Source organism: Pholcus phalangioides, unplaced genomic scaffold, assembly GCF_987345545.1.
Source record: "Pholcus phalangioides strain wild (caught in Gottingen) unplaced genomic scaffold, Ppha-v1.0 ptg000015l_1, whole genome shotgun sequence".
NCBI lineage: Eukaryota > Metazoa > Arthropoda > Arachnida > Araneae > Pholcidae > Pholcus > Pholcus phalangioides.
The window spans coordinates 68,134,048-68,151,339 of record NW_028301608.1 but is presented as its reverse complement, the minus strand read 5'-3'; the positions used below and the strand labels follow the sequence as shown (position 1 = coordinate 68,151,339).

Genomic DNA, 17,292 nt, shown 5'->3' with positions numbered 1-17,292 from the left:
ATCATGTACTCAACTCAACAGGGAGAGAATACAAGAGAGAAATTAATGTTTCACTTGGCTGGATGAAACATTGACTGATATTTTAATTAGAGAAAGATCTTTCTGAACATCAGGTTTTTGTAAGGAGGTGGTGGAGAGAAAAGAAGCTAGTTCTGAAGATAATGAATGCGACTTCCTTTGTTTCACAAAACATTAATGGACGGTTAAAATGCCTATAAACGACAATTAGCGAGGAAATGATAAGGATCTTCACCTCGAGCCTTTATTTTTACGCCTTCTCCATAATTTCACTGTGTTCTAGCTTGTACTTGGAAGTGTTGAATAAAGAGAAGAAGCAGAAAGAGGAATTAATTTTCTCGGCAGAACACAGGAGATATAATGGAAATGGTGGAGGAAATCTGTTCTCCATCTTCATTCCACCATCCTCACTAACTTTTTTATCCTTCACCCCCCCCCCCTTTCGATTCCTCTGCCTCTCCATCTAACATTTACTAACGAAGAACTAGTGTTTGTGGGTAAAGGACGTGTTAAATCCAATAAGGCTTTTCTTCACGTCTCTAATTTGGAGAGAAAACAGCAATTTGCCGAAGCCTATTATTCATAGGATGGTAACTGGAGGGAGATTGTGTAAGGAGAGGCTCCGATTTCGAATTACCATCGATTAAGTGCATAGTTAACCCTCCTGAGATGGTGATCTCTTTCTCCTTGGAGGATGGTTACGTTGCGGTGTCTTCTTATTCATTTCTTTTCTTGTTTTTTTTTTTTTTTTTGTTAAAGAGGGGAACAGGGAGATATATTCTCAAATTCGTTTCATTTTGTTTAGTTTTGTTTCCTTTTCATTCGCAAAGAATTACTTTCCTGCTTTTCTGATTGCACAATCAAACACAAAATACTTTTCGGCGTTTCTCCTGATTCCAGTCTTGATCTATAACTAAATTTAGAGATCATTTAATTTTAACTTTGATGAAGACCCGCACGAAATTAAGGGATTAAAAAATAATCGTTTATCATAAAAAATCCACTTGACTTACTTATTAATTTACATAGTATTTATATCGTTTCATTTTTGAATTTTCATTAATTTTCAGAAAGTATGGTAAACGGGTTCGTAGTGATAACTTTAATTGGCAAGATGAAGATCTACAAATCGTGAATGAGTATAACTACTATATTTGAATGTTATTTTTCCAAACTCAGGCACTTTCCGAAACTACTCATAATTCTGTGATACAGCTAACCTATGTGGCATGTAAAGTTATTCAGATTCTTTGTAAGTCACGTAAACATGTGTTTCTGTGGCACTAAAGCTGCTTGATTCACTGCCAAAGTCCGTCATAAGTTATTCTGCACTATCGGATCACTGGTGTTTATCATTGGATCACATTGAAAATGTCCAAGATTTATTTCTCCATAAATCGTTTCCAACGTCCAGATATTGTCCCAATTATATGCGTAGACTTGAATCTAACAGACACCCAATATAATTTTTTTTTTAAATAAACTCTTTCTCTGGTACAAAATTCTAATGGTACCAGATATTAGACTCCCTAAGATTTATTACAATGCCCAATTAAAATGTCCCCCACTGAATAATACCCGTAATGTGGCCGTTTAACATTTTGAATTTGCTACGCGTAACTGGGCTTCCATTTGTTTCAGATTTTCAAATCACACCGGGTGCACTCTGAAAATAATTTCTTATGGTTATTTCCAAATACTACGGCCTAAAATATTCAAAACGATTTTTCATCAGTTGTAAGATTAACAAGCTACGCTCATTACAACCACATATTTTTCAGCCTGGCATTAGAAAACTATCTTCTTTGTCAAGGAAGCGTTTAATTTGTCAAATTTAGAACAGAGGGTTTTCGTGCTGTACTGATCGGAACCGCCTTAATTGCGGCAATAACTTCAATCATTCTTTCTACGTATTTCATATTGTACACTGTTCAATTTGCACAGATCTATAGGTAATTCCGTAATTCCACTAGACAAAACTTAAACATCGACTTTGTCTAAAATTCGAATTAGAAAATAATTTTATTTTTTGACGACACTGTAAAGTTTTTAAGGTTTTTGTGTTGATCTCCTGTTATTAGATTTTGATGCCCAGAATTTTTAATTTGCATACGTCACTTTTGTGAAAAATGTCCTTGTATGAATCTGCTCCTCAAGTACAACTATTATTACTATTTTCGAATTTTCATATTGTTTACATGTTCTTATAAACAAATTTCGAACCTGATACATGAGTCACTTTTGTATAAAAGGTATCTGATTTTCTTTTAAAAAAGATTATTAAAAATATTATGTATTTCTAAAAACAAAGTCTAAACAAGTGTCTTTCAACCTGTGGTCCGCGGATCCCCACGGGTGTTCGGGAGTACTTTGTAAGAGGTCCACGGGATCATCTTAATTTTCTACCATTGCATGAATGACGCATTTTTAGTGCGAAATCGTATTTTTTCAATTTTTTTTATGAAAATTGTAAAAAAAGCAATCCATTTTGGATATTATGGGTGGGGAGGGGAGCGTCAAAATTGACTTTCTGACGTTAAAAGCGGTCCGCGACATCAAAAAGGTTGGAAAACACTGGCCTAAAACCTATGAATTTATAAAAAAAATTATAGTTATAACTTCTTTTTTTCATTTCTTTTCAGGTTTTGATATGGTCTTACTACGACTCAGTCTTTCAGTCAAATAACAAAGATATTTTTCTTTCTTTAACATTCAGTCATTCAATTTATACGAGTAGATACAGCATTTGTTACAACAGCTAATTTAGGTGTTGATAAAAAGCGTATAAAATCGCTCTCCATGAGTTGTCGAAAAGAAAAAGGTTGATTTTTGAGAACTTCGATAAGAATTTTCCCTGAACATACATACTACAAATTCATATAAATGTGTGAAAATCACGTATTGAGGAGATGGCAAAGAGACAGAAATATTCATGATTTTCCTCGCGTTGAATAACAGTTATGCTATTCTGCATACAATGTCGGTGCTGAGCATGTTTTTGTGCAGAAACTCGATTCATCAGTCCATATAGTTATCACTAGCATTGTATATACATTCATGATATTTCAATAAAGATTTGTACTCAAACTCAGTCGCATTGTTTCATGTTATTCAAAACATAAGTATCAAATGCTGTTATTGCTATTGAAATTATTTTTCTCTGGCGAATAAGTATAATGAACAAAAGCAAAACCTTATGTGATTGAAAATTTTAAAATTATAGTAACGTAATGAGATGCGAGAAGTTCATATGCTTTAAAGAGAGGTCTTGAACATTTTGAACCCGAGAGAGAGAGAGAGTGCCATTAACCTTTTAACGGCCAATGTTCCAAATTGGGAACATACTTTTGATTAATTCAAAAAAAATATTTCTCTTATTTCCGTTAAGTTACTCTGGTCCCATACAATGAGAGGGGTGAATCACAGGGGTTGGGCAGCCCCCACCCCCAGACTATACAATGAGTTGTTATGGTAAAATTTCAATTCATTTTATGAAAAATAAAAAAGATATAAATAAATTATAATTATCAATAACTAATTAATAAACAATCCTTAATAATTAAATAATTTGACAAATTTAGAGCTGCTCACTCAATAATTTTAATAAATTATTATACTCATTGTGTGTGATTCTCACAGTGGAAACTGGTCGAGATTTTTCTGTAAATATACTAACTGTTCGTACGATTAGAAAGAATATTCCAAATGAATGAGAATTACGATCATAGTTTCAGATAGTGGAACGCCGATTTCGTTTTGCACTAATCAGTGTCTTGGCGGGCCACTGGTTGAAGACCCCTATTTTAAGGTATGTAATTCAGGCTATTCTGTGTGAATGAAATAGGTTTTGTTTTTCGTGAAATTATTACAATTAATGCATATTATAAATGAATATAGCTCACTAAATAATAATATATATATATATGTGTGCGAAAATCATATTAACTAAATAGTTTAAAAAAAAAGTCTTATTTCCCTTCAAAACCCGTCAAAATTTGCAATTATGTCCTCAGTTTTGAGTGGCTGAAAATTATTTCGTTTTCTGAGAACAATTTGTTGATGATTTGAGTTATTTTCTGTTTCTCACATAAATTTTTTTAAGCTGAAGTAAAGACGACGAGGGATTTAATTTATTGCGATTTTTTTTTCAAACGCGCTCATTTGTATATTGTTTCTATTGACCCTTTCAGACTTAGTACTAACGAACATTTCGCCCGAATGTGTGGTGCAGTGGTAAGATGCTCGTCTTCCACTATGAAGGTTACCGTCAAGGTCCAAATCCGACCAAAGAACATCATAATCAAGTTCTTTACCTACCGAACCTGGGGCGACCACCGATATAGATGGCACCTTCATTACCCACCCAGCTGTACAGGTTGGAAATTGCCGTATGGCGATATGTAATCGGAGTTGGTGTGTGGTAAAGTAGTACTAACAAAGGTGGGTATTGTTTTTTCCTGATGTAGACATTTTTTTTAACCTCAGGGAGTTGCTTTACTGAAGCCTTGACATAACCGTAGCACACACACACACACACATAAACTTTGAAGTCCATGTTGAAATAACTGAAGTTAAAAAATAATATCTAAAACGAGTAAAAGAGCACCCCCCCCCCCCCCACGTTTGTGCGTACAGGGTCTTTAAGGGTTAAATGAAGGGTGCTCAACCATTTAGAGAGTGAGGGATGCTTCATTGGTTTGAAAACGTGTCGTGGGCCAGTCATCTGGAAATGTGCTGCACTGTTAATGTCATGTGGGTCACCGAAGTGATTTGGAAATGTTCCGAGGGCTATTTACGTGATCTGAAACTGCACCGCGGATCGCTTAAGTGATGTATAAATTCATCGTGGGCTGCTTAAGTGATGCCGCGGGTCACTCAAGTGATCTAGAACAACGCCACATGTCACTTAAGATATCTTTAAATGTACCGCGAGTTACTTATATTATCTAGAAATGTTTCGCGAGCTGCTTGAGGGCCGTATTCACCGACATGGTTTAAACTGTAGTCACAATTTCTGGATAAGAGATCAACAAAGATTGGTTAAAAACCTGAATTTAACCAATCCGTGTCGATCTCTTATCAAAAGATTGTGACTATAGTTTAAACCATGTCGCTGAATACCTGATCCGGAACTGTGCCGCGGGTCACTGAAGTGATGTATAAATTCGTCGCGGGCTGCTCAAGCGATCTCGAAATGTGACGTGGATCACTTAATTGAAGTGAGAATGAGCTATGGATACATTCTAGTGCTGTGCTGCGTGTCACTTAAGTGATCAGGGAATATGTCACAGGCCATTCAAGTGATGTGTAATTGCATCGCTAGTTACTTGAGTGATCTGAAATTGTGCCACTTAGTTCATTTTTACAAAATTAGGTTTCAGGTCACGGGCTATGGTTTGAGCATGTATGGGTTAAAGATAAAAAACTAAAAAATTTTTTTCTTCCCCAAAGAAAAACAAGAACGAAAAAATTTTTCATACTGAAAAGAATTTAAAAAAGAAAGACTTCCGTCCAAATATACATTTGGCATTTTTTTCAAAAGGAAAAAAAAAAATCACGAGATTTCATTCTTGAAAACTCTCGAAACTCAATGTATGTATTTGACGAAGAAAACAGTAATGGTATATACGAAAGAAAAAAACCAAAAAACTTGTTTCGGTATTTAAGGTATTTTCCTTCACTTTAGAAGTACAGCATCTTTCCAGATTACTCTAGAATATCATTAAGAATTATTTGATCCCGTCACGTGCTGAAGATTAAAGGCGACTAGAGAAAGAGAGAGAGAAGTTTGGGATATCCTTTAATATCCCGTCATGCATTTGATGCTCAAATAGGATATAGTTTCAAGTATTTTTCTTCTCTTTTTTTGATCCCCAACAAGATTTTTTTCTAAGAAGAAAAAAAAATTTTCCAGACATTTACAGTGACAGCAGCTTGTGCTAAGGCAAGTTTCGTGGGCTTTTTTCTTTCTTCTTTTTTTTCATTTTTGATTTTCTGTCTTTATATGTTTTTCTTTTTCTATCATTTCTGATATCAGAAAGATTTGACAGGATAGGATCAAAAGTTTCCGTTGGGCAAAATGATTGATAGCTGGATAAATAATATAATAATGATCGGACTGTGTGGCCCCTCGCTCAAGGCGACATATTAAATTCTGATGAGGTATCATAGAATTTCAAATGTTACTCCTCCGCTCGCTCGCCAACTGCAGTTTCTCTGCTTCTAATATCTCTACTCTTCAATATCCGCTGCTGAATCGGTTTTCGGACGTATAAGGGAATCTCTTGTTACTTATAGCTACCACCATCGAACGCCAAAACGACAGATATGTTTCTGATCTCTTTCTTTCGTACTTTCAATATTTTTTTTCCTATCAAATGCTTGAATGGGCTAGAACTGGTTATGCAACTTGAATAGACATTAAACGTTCACGTCTGCAAGTTATGTTAACCCTTGATGAGCGTAGCAGTTTGCTAAATCATCCTCTAATGATTTCAATAGCTTTTTATCGAAGGTGAAATTCTCAAAAAGACGTATATATGGCGTACGCACATATGTGCTCTAGTTTTTTTTAATTATTTTTTCTCTATTCTCTCTCTGACAGGTTTACTTGTACTGTGTGGGCTAGATGCACGTGGGATGGTGTAGTGGTAAAGTTTCTATTGTCAATCATTAGTGTGTTGGTGGCACTGGGTTTGAACTCGGATTTTGTGTTTGTATCACTCCTCTTTATTTGTTGTACTAATTCGCAACGTTTGAGTTTGACTGCAATCTATCTTTCAGAAAACAAAACTAAAAAAAATGAATTTTATTTTTCGCTGCCGCAGAAACAGAAGCATTTCTTCGATTATTTGCGTAGCCGAATGGTAAATGATCATAAATGGTAAAACCTAAAATTTATCTATATATAAAAAACGAATATCATTTCAAGGTTTTATCAAGTTATACTTGCAGTCTTTCAATCACAAAATATAGTTTTGGATTCCTCGTTCGCAATAATGTAGCAAACCGTGAAACCAGATATCAATCATTTTTTAAATATTCGGGTTTTCTTTTTCGTAAATATTTAAAATAGCACATGTGTGCGTGTTGATCGTGTTGTAAAAAAACTGAAATGCTGAAAATCGTCTATTCTTTTTCTTCTTCATTTTAAAAAGTCTATAACAGTAGATTTCTACACAATTTTCATAGGCAACGAATAAATCTATTTTGATTAATGTTTTCATATTTATTCGTGTATTTATTAATTTTTTATTTATTTAGTTTTATACAAATACAAATACAACGCCACAACAAGCAAAATGCCCAATGAGGTGGCTGAGAAAAAGATGCCCACAGCAAATATGGATGTAATATATTTCAAAAATACAGCAACCCAATTACAAACACAATCACAAAAATTATAAACAATATATTTTACAACATGACAACGTTTTAGTTTATTTATTTATTTATTATTTATTTATTTTATTATTTATTCAATTAATTTTATTTATTTATTTTATTATTTATTCAATTAATTTTATTTACTTATTTATTATAAAATATGTTTCAGCAGCTAGTTAAATTAAAGTGAGAAAGAAAACATATATAAATCAATTATATAAATCAAAACACGAAATACAGACACCCGATTAAGCCGGGTTTTCCTAGGAGCAGGTTACCTGCACCATGTGCAGCGTAAAAACGCTGATTGGTTAAAAAACGTGAATTTCATGTTTTTAACCAATCAGCGATTCTGATTCTACTACACGCATCGTAGAAAACCTTTTCCTATGAAAACCCGGCTTTAGAGAAATTAAAGCTTTAGATATAGGAAAATATTCAAGACAATAAGGGTTTTCAAGTAATATAACAACAATTTTCAACCCAAAATACTGTACATTAGTTATTTCGAATAATACCGAAATTAAACAAAACCAAATATAAAATAAAACTGTTAGCAAATAAAAAACATTTTCCTAACAACTTTCTACTGTATTTCAAAACAATAGTTATTTCTAACGTAAATTTTATTTTATTGTCCCTATTTCAGTATTTCTTTGGAAAAGAAAAAACAAGTAAAATATATTCGACACCTACAAATGTCAGCAGTGAAGTAAAATCGGAAGTTGTTACTACTTAGTACTTTCAAATGAATTTCTAATGAGAAGTTAGGACGCACAGGACGCATCATGTACGTGGTGATTATAAATCTGAAACTGAAATGTAAGATAAGATTGAGACATTTTTTGAAAGTGAAGGAAACCTAGGATCTAGATAAATATGTATTTCTATAGAGAAGTTACTGACAAGCTAATTATTATGCATCAGGTGTCTGAAGTGGAAAAATATGCATACGACGCGATGCAGTTTTATTCCTTTTTCTTTTACTCTGAAAAAATATGCGTCTACACCGAAATGGCAAAGTAGAGCAACAGCTTTGAAATGTCGTTCTCTTTTGTTTAAATTCATTATTCGTGACAGGTGTGTGTGACTAATATGCTTTATTTATGCGGATATACATCCAGTTCCTGTGTCTCAATCAATGGGTCAGTGAAAGCGGAATTATGAATTGAATCAAATAAAACAAAAGAAGTATCACAACGAATTTCGAAATATACCGCCATAACAATGCGCAGGTTACATGAAAATCATAAAAAAATCTCATATGAACCCAATATAACCATGATGCTTGCATTCAGTTAAAAGCGACAAGCTTGAAAATCGCTCGATTTAAAACTAAAGAGTGTGAAGAACGCACGAACCTGTTAGGTTTTTGGGCGATCGCATCCTACGACTTTTTCACCCTTTGGTCTGAATTCTTTGATGGAATAGAACAAAAATAAGAAAACACAGAAGTACTGTCGAAATGAAGAAGTAGATCATCGAGAAAACTCTTCATTTTTTTTTCTTTTGTTTGCTGAAAAATTTTGTTTTCGTTTCCAGTGAACTGCCCTGTAATTGAGGACGACTTAAATTTGAGTTTTTTTTTTCAATTTTATCATCATCATACGCGTTCCTCGATATAACACCATAATGTCACCCTTACAGTCTATTTTTTACTATTTTACTTATTTTTTTGCGTTTAATGCAAGTATCCTTTTAATTGTTTTTTTTTTTCCGTGTGGTATAAAAAGATTGGCGAAAATATTTGCTTTGTACAAACGGTTATTCTTTCGAAGAAGATTTGTCTTGAACGCTAAAGCCAGTCTTTGCAATGGTTCTGATCTCGGTAAGTGCTTTCTCGATTAAGGTGGTGTGTTTTTCTTCTTCAGTGGTGGGTTTGTTTAACACTAGCAGAAAACGCCAGAGTATTTCCGAGCAATACCACTGAAGAGGTGGATCATTGATAAATATTCAGTTCCCTCATAAATATTATCAACAGGAACGTAAATATAGTATGTACTTCTAACTGCATTTTGCAATTGCATTTTGAGAAATAACATTAACATAAAACATTTCATTTTTATTCCGTTTATCAGAATATACTTACATTATTATGAGAAGTTCTCAGAATCTACATAGTTGTAATATCTATTACAGTACTTCATAATACAGTAGACGCCGATAAATAGAATCATGGGTAATGTTATAATTCGGGTATTGCAATAATTTTTCAATAGACTATTTCTTTTTTTTATGGAATGGACCAAGTGTGATCGGGACTTCAGTTTATACTTTTTTTTTCATTTTTTAGTCAAAAGTTTTCCTTTGAGTATTTTGAAGCTATGGGTGAACCAATTTCATTTTTTCCCCCATAAGTTAACGTTATCAATCTGCAAGACTATGCAAGAGGCCAGAAGCTCCTTTATTGGGAAAAGTTCCGTATTCGGGTCCACAATGCCCCAATCGAGACTTAATAGTCACCATGATCCATATACTTGTACTGCTCTTGCAATGTCTCTCCTATAAAGTGAACCATGCGCAATTCCTTGGCCGGAAGACTTTCACAAGGGAATTATAGACCATTAAAAAAGTATCGTAATTCGTGTGATACACACTAGGCAGTTCCATTTTAACTCCTCACAGTTTCTGAATTTAAAAAAAGTATTTTAGCTTAAAAGGAGAAAAATCCTGTTTTACACTTGCTAAAAGAAATTCATAGTTCAATATTTTGAAATTTGCTATGTTGGAAAGAAAAACGGATTTGTCCCGTTCCACCAAACGTGACATATGGTCATCATACTTATATCAGGGATTTTTCGCTGTATAGTTATCAATCGGTTATTGTTATCAGAAACTCCGAGACCCGATGTGATTACATCAAGTAGAGTGCATTGTAATAGAAAAAACGCAGGTCAATAACAATTCACTGCATTTGAGATGCTCTGTTTTCAAATTTAAATAGAAAATGCAAATTCTCTGATAAGATTTCTTGCAAAAACGCGCACTCCTGTATTGACGTGCCTCTGCAATGAACTTATAAACGAAGGTACTTTTCCTAACTGTCTCAAAACATCTATCGTTACCTCTATTTTCAAGAAAGGTGATATAAATGAATTAAGTACTTATAGACTTATATCTGTTTTGCCTCTAATTTCCAAAACCTTTGAAAATATTTTAAAAAAACCGCCTACTCACGTATATATTTATAAATAAAATCAATTTCTTCATAACCAGTGTATGGTTTTCTGTCCAACTAATTCTAAAAAATGCCGTATATCTTTTTCATCTATGATCAACGGTATGAATCATTTGATCCCTTGGTGGTTTTGTTTGTTCTCCGAGATGTATATGATATATGAATAAAAATAAATAAATAAATTAGCAACGCACACAAAGCTTCAGTATGCTTTAGTTCATCTGTTAGATAAATTTACCAATTTCAGAATTTTGTATTCTTCTCATATTTGATCTAACTACTTTTTACTTGCTGCTTTAGCAATCGTCTGGCGTAATAATTTTCGGATATGCAGATCTGGTTTTAAATACCGTTTTGTTTGATGTCTTCGTGTTTCACTCTAACTAGGGCTCCTTGAAATACTAGACTGACTCATCCGTCATCTTTGAGAGAATTATGACGTCAGTAGTATCGCTAGAAGCAATCGCTGTTCCCTATCCTGATTTTTTTTCCGTCTATTAGACGTCACCTGGAGTGAAAAACTAACTTTGCCGCTCGAAGATAAGTTCACCCGCCTCTTTAGGCTCCTTAACTCTAATATTGCGTTGGCAGATCACGCAGCTCTCTAAAATTGAAATCTTTTTTTTAAAAAAAGAAATAAATGTATTTTTAATTTTGTTCTGACAACTCCGATATTTCCTTTAGGTTATCGCACTGATATTGCTAATAACTGGGCTAAATGCTGCCGGTATCCATTTGGATGAACTGCAGTCTGGTGGATATCATGGAGACCACATTAGTGGTGCGCTGACGGGAAATCAACTTGGTGATCAACAAGCCAGGAATCAATACAGAAGTCATTATGGAGAAAATGGAGGAGCGACTTTTTCGTCTCTTTCTGGAGAAGTTGGACAATTCGGTCAATATAGCTCTCAATATAGCGGAGAATATGGTTCATCAATGGATACACAAGTGCGTTCTGGACAATCTGTAGGAGCGCAGCTCGGTAGCGGCCGATATGGGAATCATGGTCAACATGGAAATTATGGGAGTAGTGGTCAGTATGGAGGTTATGGAAATAGTGGTCAATATGGAGGATATGGCAGTGGTCAGTATAGAGGATATGGCAGTGGTCAGTATAGAGGATATGGCAGTGGTCAATATGGAAACTATGGTGATGAATATGGTCAACAAGTATGTAATAAATTTTAACATGGTTATTTCAGAATTCCAATCCTGATATTATTATTTAAAAAATAAGCGATTTTAAGTTTTTCAAATTCAAATAAATTACTCATCTTTTCTGTGCTTTCAGCCCTACAGATTCGGTTACAACGCTGATGACGGATACGGAAGCTCTCATTTCCGCCAAGAGCAAAGTGATGGAAGTGGTACTGTATCAGGATCTTACGGTTACACCGACTACCAGGGTCTTTATCGCAAAGTCGATTACGTTGCTGACGAAACAGGATTCAAGGCCCAAATTCAGACAAACGAACCCGGGGTTGGAAACGCAAGTCCAGCAGACGTGGACCAACGGCCTTCACTTCCTCCCTTGGATGTCCAATATAGCGCTGCGGATGTTGGCGGAAGTTATCCAGGAAGTTATTTAGGTGTTCATGAATACGGTCTTGGGCAAACAGGTGAAGGGTTCGCTGGGAACCTAAAGCAACTAGGGCAAAGATTTCCACAAAGCTATCCAGGATATTTACGTGGCAAATAATTACTAGGAAAAACACTTCGAAAATACGTGAAGACTTTGCTTTGGTAGCTGATACGATATTGCTTAAAGGTTGCAGAAGAATGTCTTCCAGTGCTATTGTGTACTAATATTTTTCGTTGTATCTTATATACACACACATATGCACTGGTATTGCATTCCATCTCACAATATGAATCTGTGATAAACACTTGTTTGTGTTGTGATCTGATGAAATAGGCGTTTGCCTTTTATATTTTTATCATGATTTATTGCATTTCAGTGATTAAAATCTTTTTAAATAAACGACCACGATTTCTTTTTGTGTGTGTGTGTGTGTGTGTGTGTGTGTGTGTGTGTGTGTGTGTGTGTGTGTGTGTGTGTGTGTGTGTGTGTGTGTGTGTGTGTGTGTATTTTTATATATCAGGGATGTCTCAAATTGTTTGCGCAGCAGATATGTCTGCAATCGTTATGTGTGTGGCTTTAAAAACATATATATATATATATATATCCAACTACTACAAAAAGTTTTCAAGTGTCGTGCGGCTACTCAAAACCTAAAAATTTGTTTGAGGGGTCATATACATGAAAATATAAAGAAATCAACTTTTTATAAAGTCCCCATTGTACACAAATGGAATAAGCTCAACCATTTTTTTTATTCGCAAAAAATATCAATAACGTTTTTTGACAATCACATAATTTTTATAACTGAATTTAATTCGCGTTTCACATTTTGTGAACCACACCTCAATAATTGGTAATAAATGCTGAAAACTTCAAAGTCAAATATTTCCTTATTCATATATCAATTGATATTGCATTTAAAAATATGCAAGTTTTTGTAAATCACATCTGAAGGCTGCATTTGCATTTCCTTAATTGGAAGTCTTAGCCACAGGGTCTACATATAAAGTAGATTTTTATATTTTTTTATGTACACGATACCTTGGGAAATTTAAGACATTTTGAGTAACCTCACGTCATTTGAAAACTGTTTGCAGTTGAAAGTATGTTTGCAATGTCAACGGTCGCAGAGATATCTATCCCCGGTGCAAATAATTTGGGACGGACTGTATATGTAGTCATTCTTTTAATTTATAACAGAATACCGACCGATAATTCATTTACGAATAAACACAACTGTAGATCCAAAACCAATATGACATTAGAGTGTATATATATATTTTTTTTTTTTTTTTTATTTATTTTTTTTTAATTTGCGTTTTAAAATTTGATCATTTTATACATACGAAAGCTATTAGACCAGGATATGAGGGATCTGAGTCATAGCAGATTCTATACTTCTAAAAAAAAACAATCACTCCCAAGTCTCCCGAAGCCGCATGATTGTACGCTAATCGCAAGGCTGCAAAGAGTTTGTAGGTTCCCATATATTTCGCAAATGATAAAGCCGTATTTTAATAACAAATTTTGTACTGCTGATGACACGATTGAGAAAACTGCTCTACATTTATATTTCCAAACCAATTTTATACTCAGTAATTTCATTCCGGAACTGCTGACGAGGGCTAAAAAACTTTTTCATGCTACACGAAGAACAATAAAACTAGCAAAGTTCTCAGAAACTGGTTGCTTTGGGGTAAATGAAATGGGAAGGTCCAAGCAAAAGTTGCTTACCAAAGGTTTTTTGCTCGTCAAAATGCGGTGAATTCTGAAACAGTCGAATATAGAAATGTTATTACAGTTCGTCGTTAATAACTCGATTTGAAAATATAATCTTTTCTGATTACAATCTTATATAGCTGGCAAATACGCAAAATAACTATGGTGCGATCAAAACCAAAAAAAAAATAATAATAATAATAATAATAATGAATAAATGTTGAATTATTATGGTTTTTACCTCCCCTAACTGATGACATCTTTTGATTTCTAATATCACGATTTCGTGTCGTTCTCAACGTGGAGCAACAGCTACGCGTATCGACAATCGAATATATTACGTTTCATATAAATTCAAAAAAATGAGAGGAAAAAAAACACCCACTCACACAGAACTGAGTTTTTCCTGTTTCCATAGAAAAAAAACCAAGAGACCGTAAGTACGCTACTTAAATACAGAGGAGCGGAACTGTTAAGCTTTTGGGAAAAAAGAGAGGGTAGTAAAATAATAAAACAGCAAAATCACGAACCGGAACAGTAAGTTGAGGAAGCGCATGGGGGTCCGGGAGAAACAGGAAAAACGATAAAATCCAATGCAAACATAACCGACCGACCAGGCCATAGAGAGATGGCTGCCGGCCAAAGTCATTGGGCCGCGATTGTCAACTTTGGCAAAATCATATTTCATTCTTTCCTCTCCCATATTTTACCCGAATTATCCCTTTTCTGACTGCGAGACAAGCGGAAAGAGATATTCGGTATGGGAGGGAGAATCTCCTCCAGGACGGAGGAATCGCTCAGACATCTCCCGAAACATTATAAAACAGGAAGAAGAGGGAGGATATCTTCTTCCACACAATTTCTGATTATTGATGTGATGTATTTAGAAACCCCCCTCTTTCTCTCTCTCTCTCGCTATATATATATATATATTATATATACACACACCCAGGGATATAAACGTATATTTATACAATTCCAATTTACTCGGTAAGAACTTGAATGTTATTGTGGGTTCCTCGTTTCTAAAACGAAATTCACACACTTTCGACGCATGTACAGTATGCTACATCACAAACACTAAGGATACGTATGTATTACGCGCATACCTTAAGCATACTCGTATGTCAATCGTTGTCAATCGCGGATGTTAATCGTCAATTTCGGATATGAGTCTATTAGTACTATTACACCACACACCAACTCCGGTCATATATCTCCATATGGCAATTTCCAACCAGTGGAGTTGGGTGAGAAATAAAGGCGCCATTTAACGGTGAAGTCTATTAGTACTGGAAACATCTTCGGGTGCGTTGAAAAACTTCTTTCATTTTAAATATCGTGTCACCGGTGCAATAAGCGATCCTCTGGTAAGAAATTCGAATCTCGAAATATTGCCATAAATTTTAAAGCTAGATAATCAAATTGGGTGATACTTTTTATCGATTCAAAAATTAATCAGAACAATTGTATCAAATGGTAATTATTTCCCGTTTGTCTAGAAATCTCTTTTGTTCATCTATTTATATGAGATCTCTATTACGTATTGCATACGCATTACATGGTACATAGCATATTATATATATAATATACAGGGTAGCAAGGAAGGTCCCTAGGTCGCATTTTATTCGCGAACTTAAAGGCATACTTCCAATTATAAAAAGTATCCAAATAACGTGTAGACTTTAGATACGTGATACATATTATAAGGGTCTAATTGCATTGGTAAAATAAAGAAATTAACTTTTTATACGGACACCCTAGGTTCTCAAGAAATCACTTAGAAAGTTGTGTCCCTGTCTTTTCTGAGGCAAAAAAACACGTTTGCATGAGCAATATACACTGAGATATTTGAATTCAAAATTTGGAAAAGAACAGCATAAATAAGGGAATTTTCACTGTTCTTTCGCAATTTTTCTCCAATTTTTCAATTCATATATCTCAATGAAGAACTTAGAAACTCAATGCACTTAGAAACGTGGAATTTCTTTTTATTTTGGTTGGCTCCAGCAGAGACAGGGCAACAACTTTCTCAGGTTGGGATTTTAGGACAGGGTGTCCATATAAAAAGTTAATTCTTTTATTTCACCAACTACAGAGCCCCATCCAATATGAAACACGTATCTAAAGTCTACACGTTTTTGGATACTTGTTCTAATTAGAAGTATGCCTCTAGGATCAACGGTTCGCAAATAAATGGCGGGATAGGTACTTTCTTTACTACCCTGTATGTATCTATGTTACGGCAAATGTGATAAGTTGGTTACATAACAGACAGGTATGCATAATCACCAATCGTCTCGGTAAGTTTGATAAATTTATCACTTTTACCGGTGATTACGCGTAATACCCAAGCGTCGTTGGTGAATGTGATGAATGCTAAAAAAATTATCACCTTTACCGATTAGTTCAGTGTGGTTCCCAACCTTTTTTCCTCTCCGCACTCCCAGAGCAATATGACTTACCCTCGCGCACCCCCCTGAATAATACGTTTTGTATCGGTTAGAAAATTCGGGTTTTTTTCTGCAATTGATTACATTAATTATCCAATAATTAATTTCTGCGAATTCTTTTATTTATTGTTTACTCTCTTTTCGGCTATGGCTAATATTTAATTTCGGCTTCATTTTTTTTAATTAATTTAAAAATGAAAGTAAAAAAAAAGTCACTATTTTTTAACATTGGTAAAAAAAAGATTCATTGAACAGCTCTTCACTTATTGATTCCAGCCACAACAACTATAAATTAATGTTTCTTTGACACTTGACTGAATTTTTTGACGTGTCTTTGTAAGTCGCGTGTGTTCATGACAGTATCAAATCTAAGCACATGCTAACAATTTTTTTCTGAACCGAAATGGGTAACAAATAATAAATTCGCTAATCAAAAAAGAAACTTTTACAACGCAAAATTGACACACTTTTGCGAGCAGAAGTCAGAAGATGAGGCGTAAAAAATTGGTATGATTCATATTTTTTAGTTATTGAAAAATTAAATTTGAATATCATCATTTTCCTGAATAATCAGTCAACATGTTATAATATTTTTTCCCATCTCGCACCCCCAAAAACGCTCTCTCGCACCCCCCGATTGGGAACCACTGCTCTAGTTATATGCATAACACCCTAGTGTAATTGGCGAATTTGAAAAATATGAAAAAAATTCCTAAATGAGTATATTAGAGTTGGATTGTAGAATTCGTTATATAGGAGTTTGTTATGTTGTGGTTACATACGCACAAGAACTTGTAAAAATTCGTTAAATCGAAGGAATTGTTGAGCAAAAGGTGGTTATATTGTGGGTACGACAGTAAAATTTGTAAATGAAAAATGGTATGGGGTACGATCGTAAACTGTGTTAAATAAGAGATCATTCTTTCGGGGTATGACCATCAAATTTGTGAAAT

General features: G+C 34.4%; 1 protein-coding gene across 10 annotated transcripts in view; it reads left to right on the top strand.

Moving 5' to 3' along the window:
• The window catches only part of LOC149076594 (uncharacterized), a 307,582-nt gene extending 295,016 nt beyond the window's left edge, over window positions 1-12,566 (top strand). For 6 of the 10 annotated variants that reach the window (XM_089244193.1, XM_089244195.1, XM_089244198.1 and 3 more), the window contains 3 exons: window positions 4,209-4,458; window positions 11,267-11,755; window positions 11,877-12,566. In XM_089244193.1, coding sequence (XP_089100319.1) covers window positions 11,522-11,755; window positions 11,877-12,284 — 642 coding nt within the window. In that variant the 5' untranslated portion in view covers window positions 4,209-4,458; window positions 11,267-11,521 and the 3' untranslated portion in view covers window positions 12,285-12,566. Of the gene's footprint in view, window positions 1-2,660; window positions 3,564-4,208; window positions 4,459-11,266; window positions 11,756-11,876 lie in introns of those variants that run through there. The other 4 variants (XM_089244199.1, XM_089244194.1, XR_016194077.1 and 1 more) reach the window with 3 other exon arrangements.
• Window positions 12,567-17,292: the final 4,726 nt, after the last annotated feature.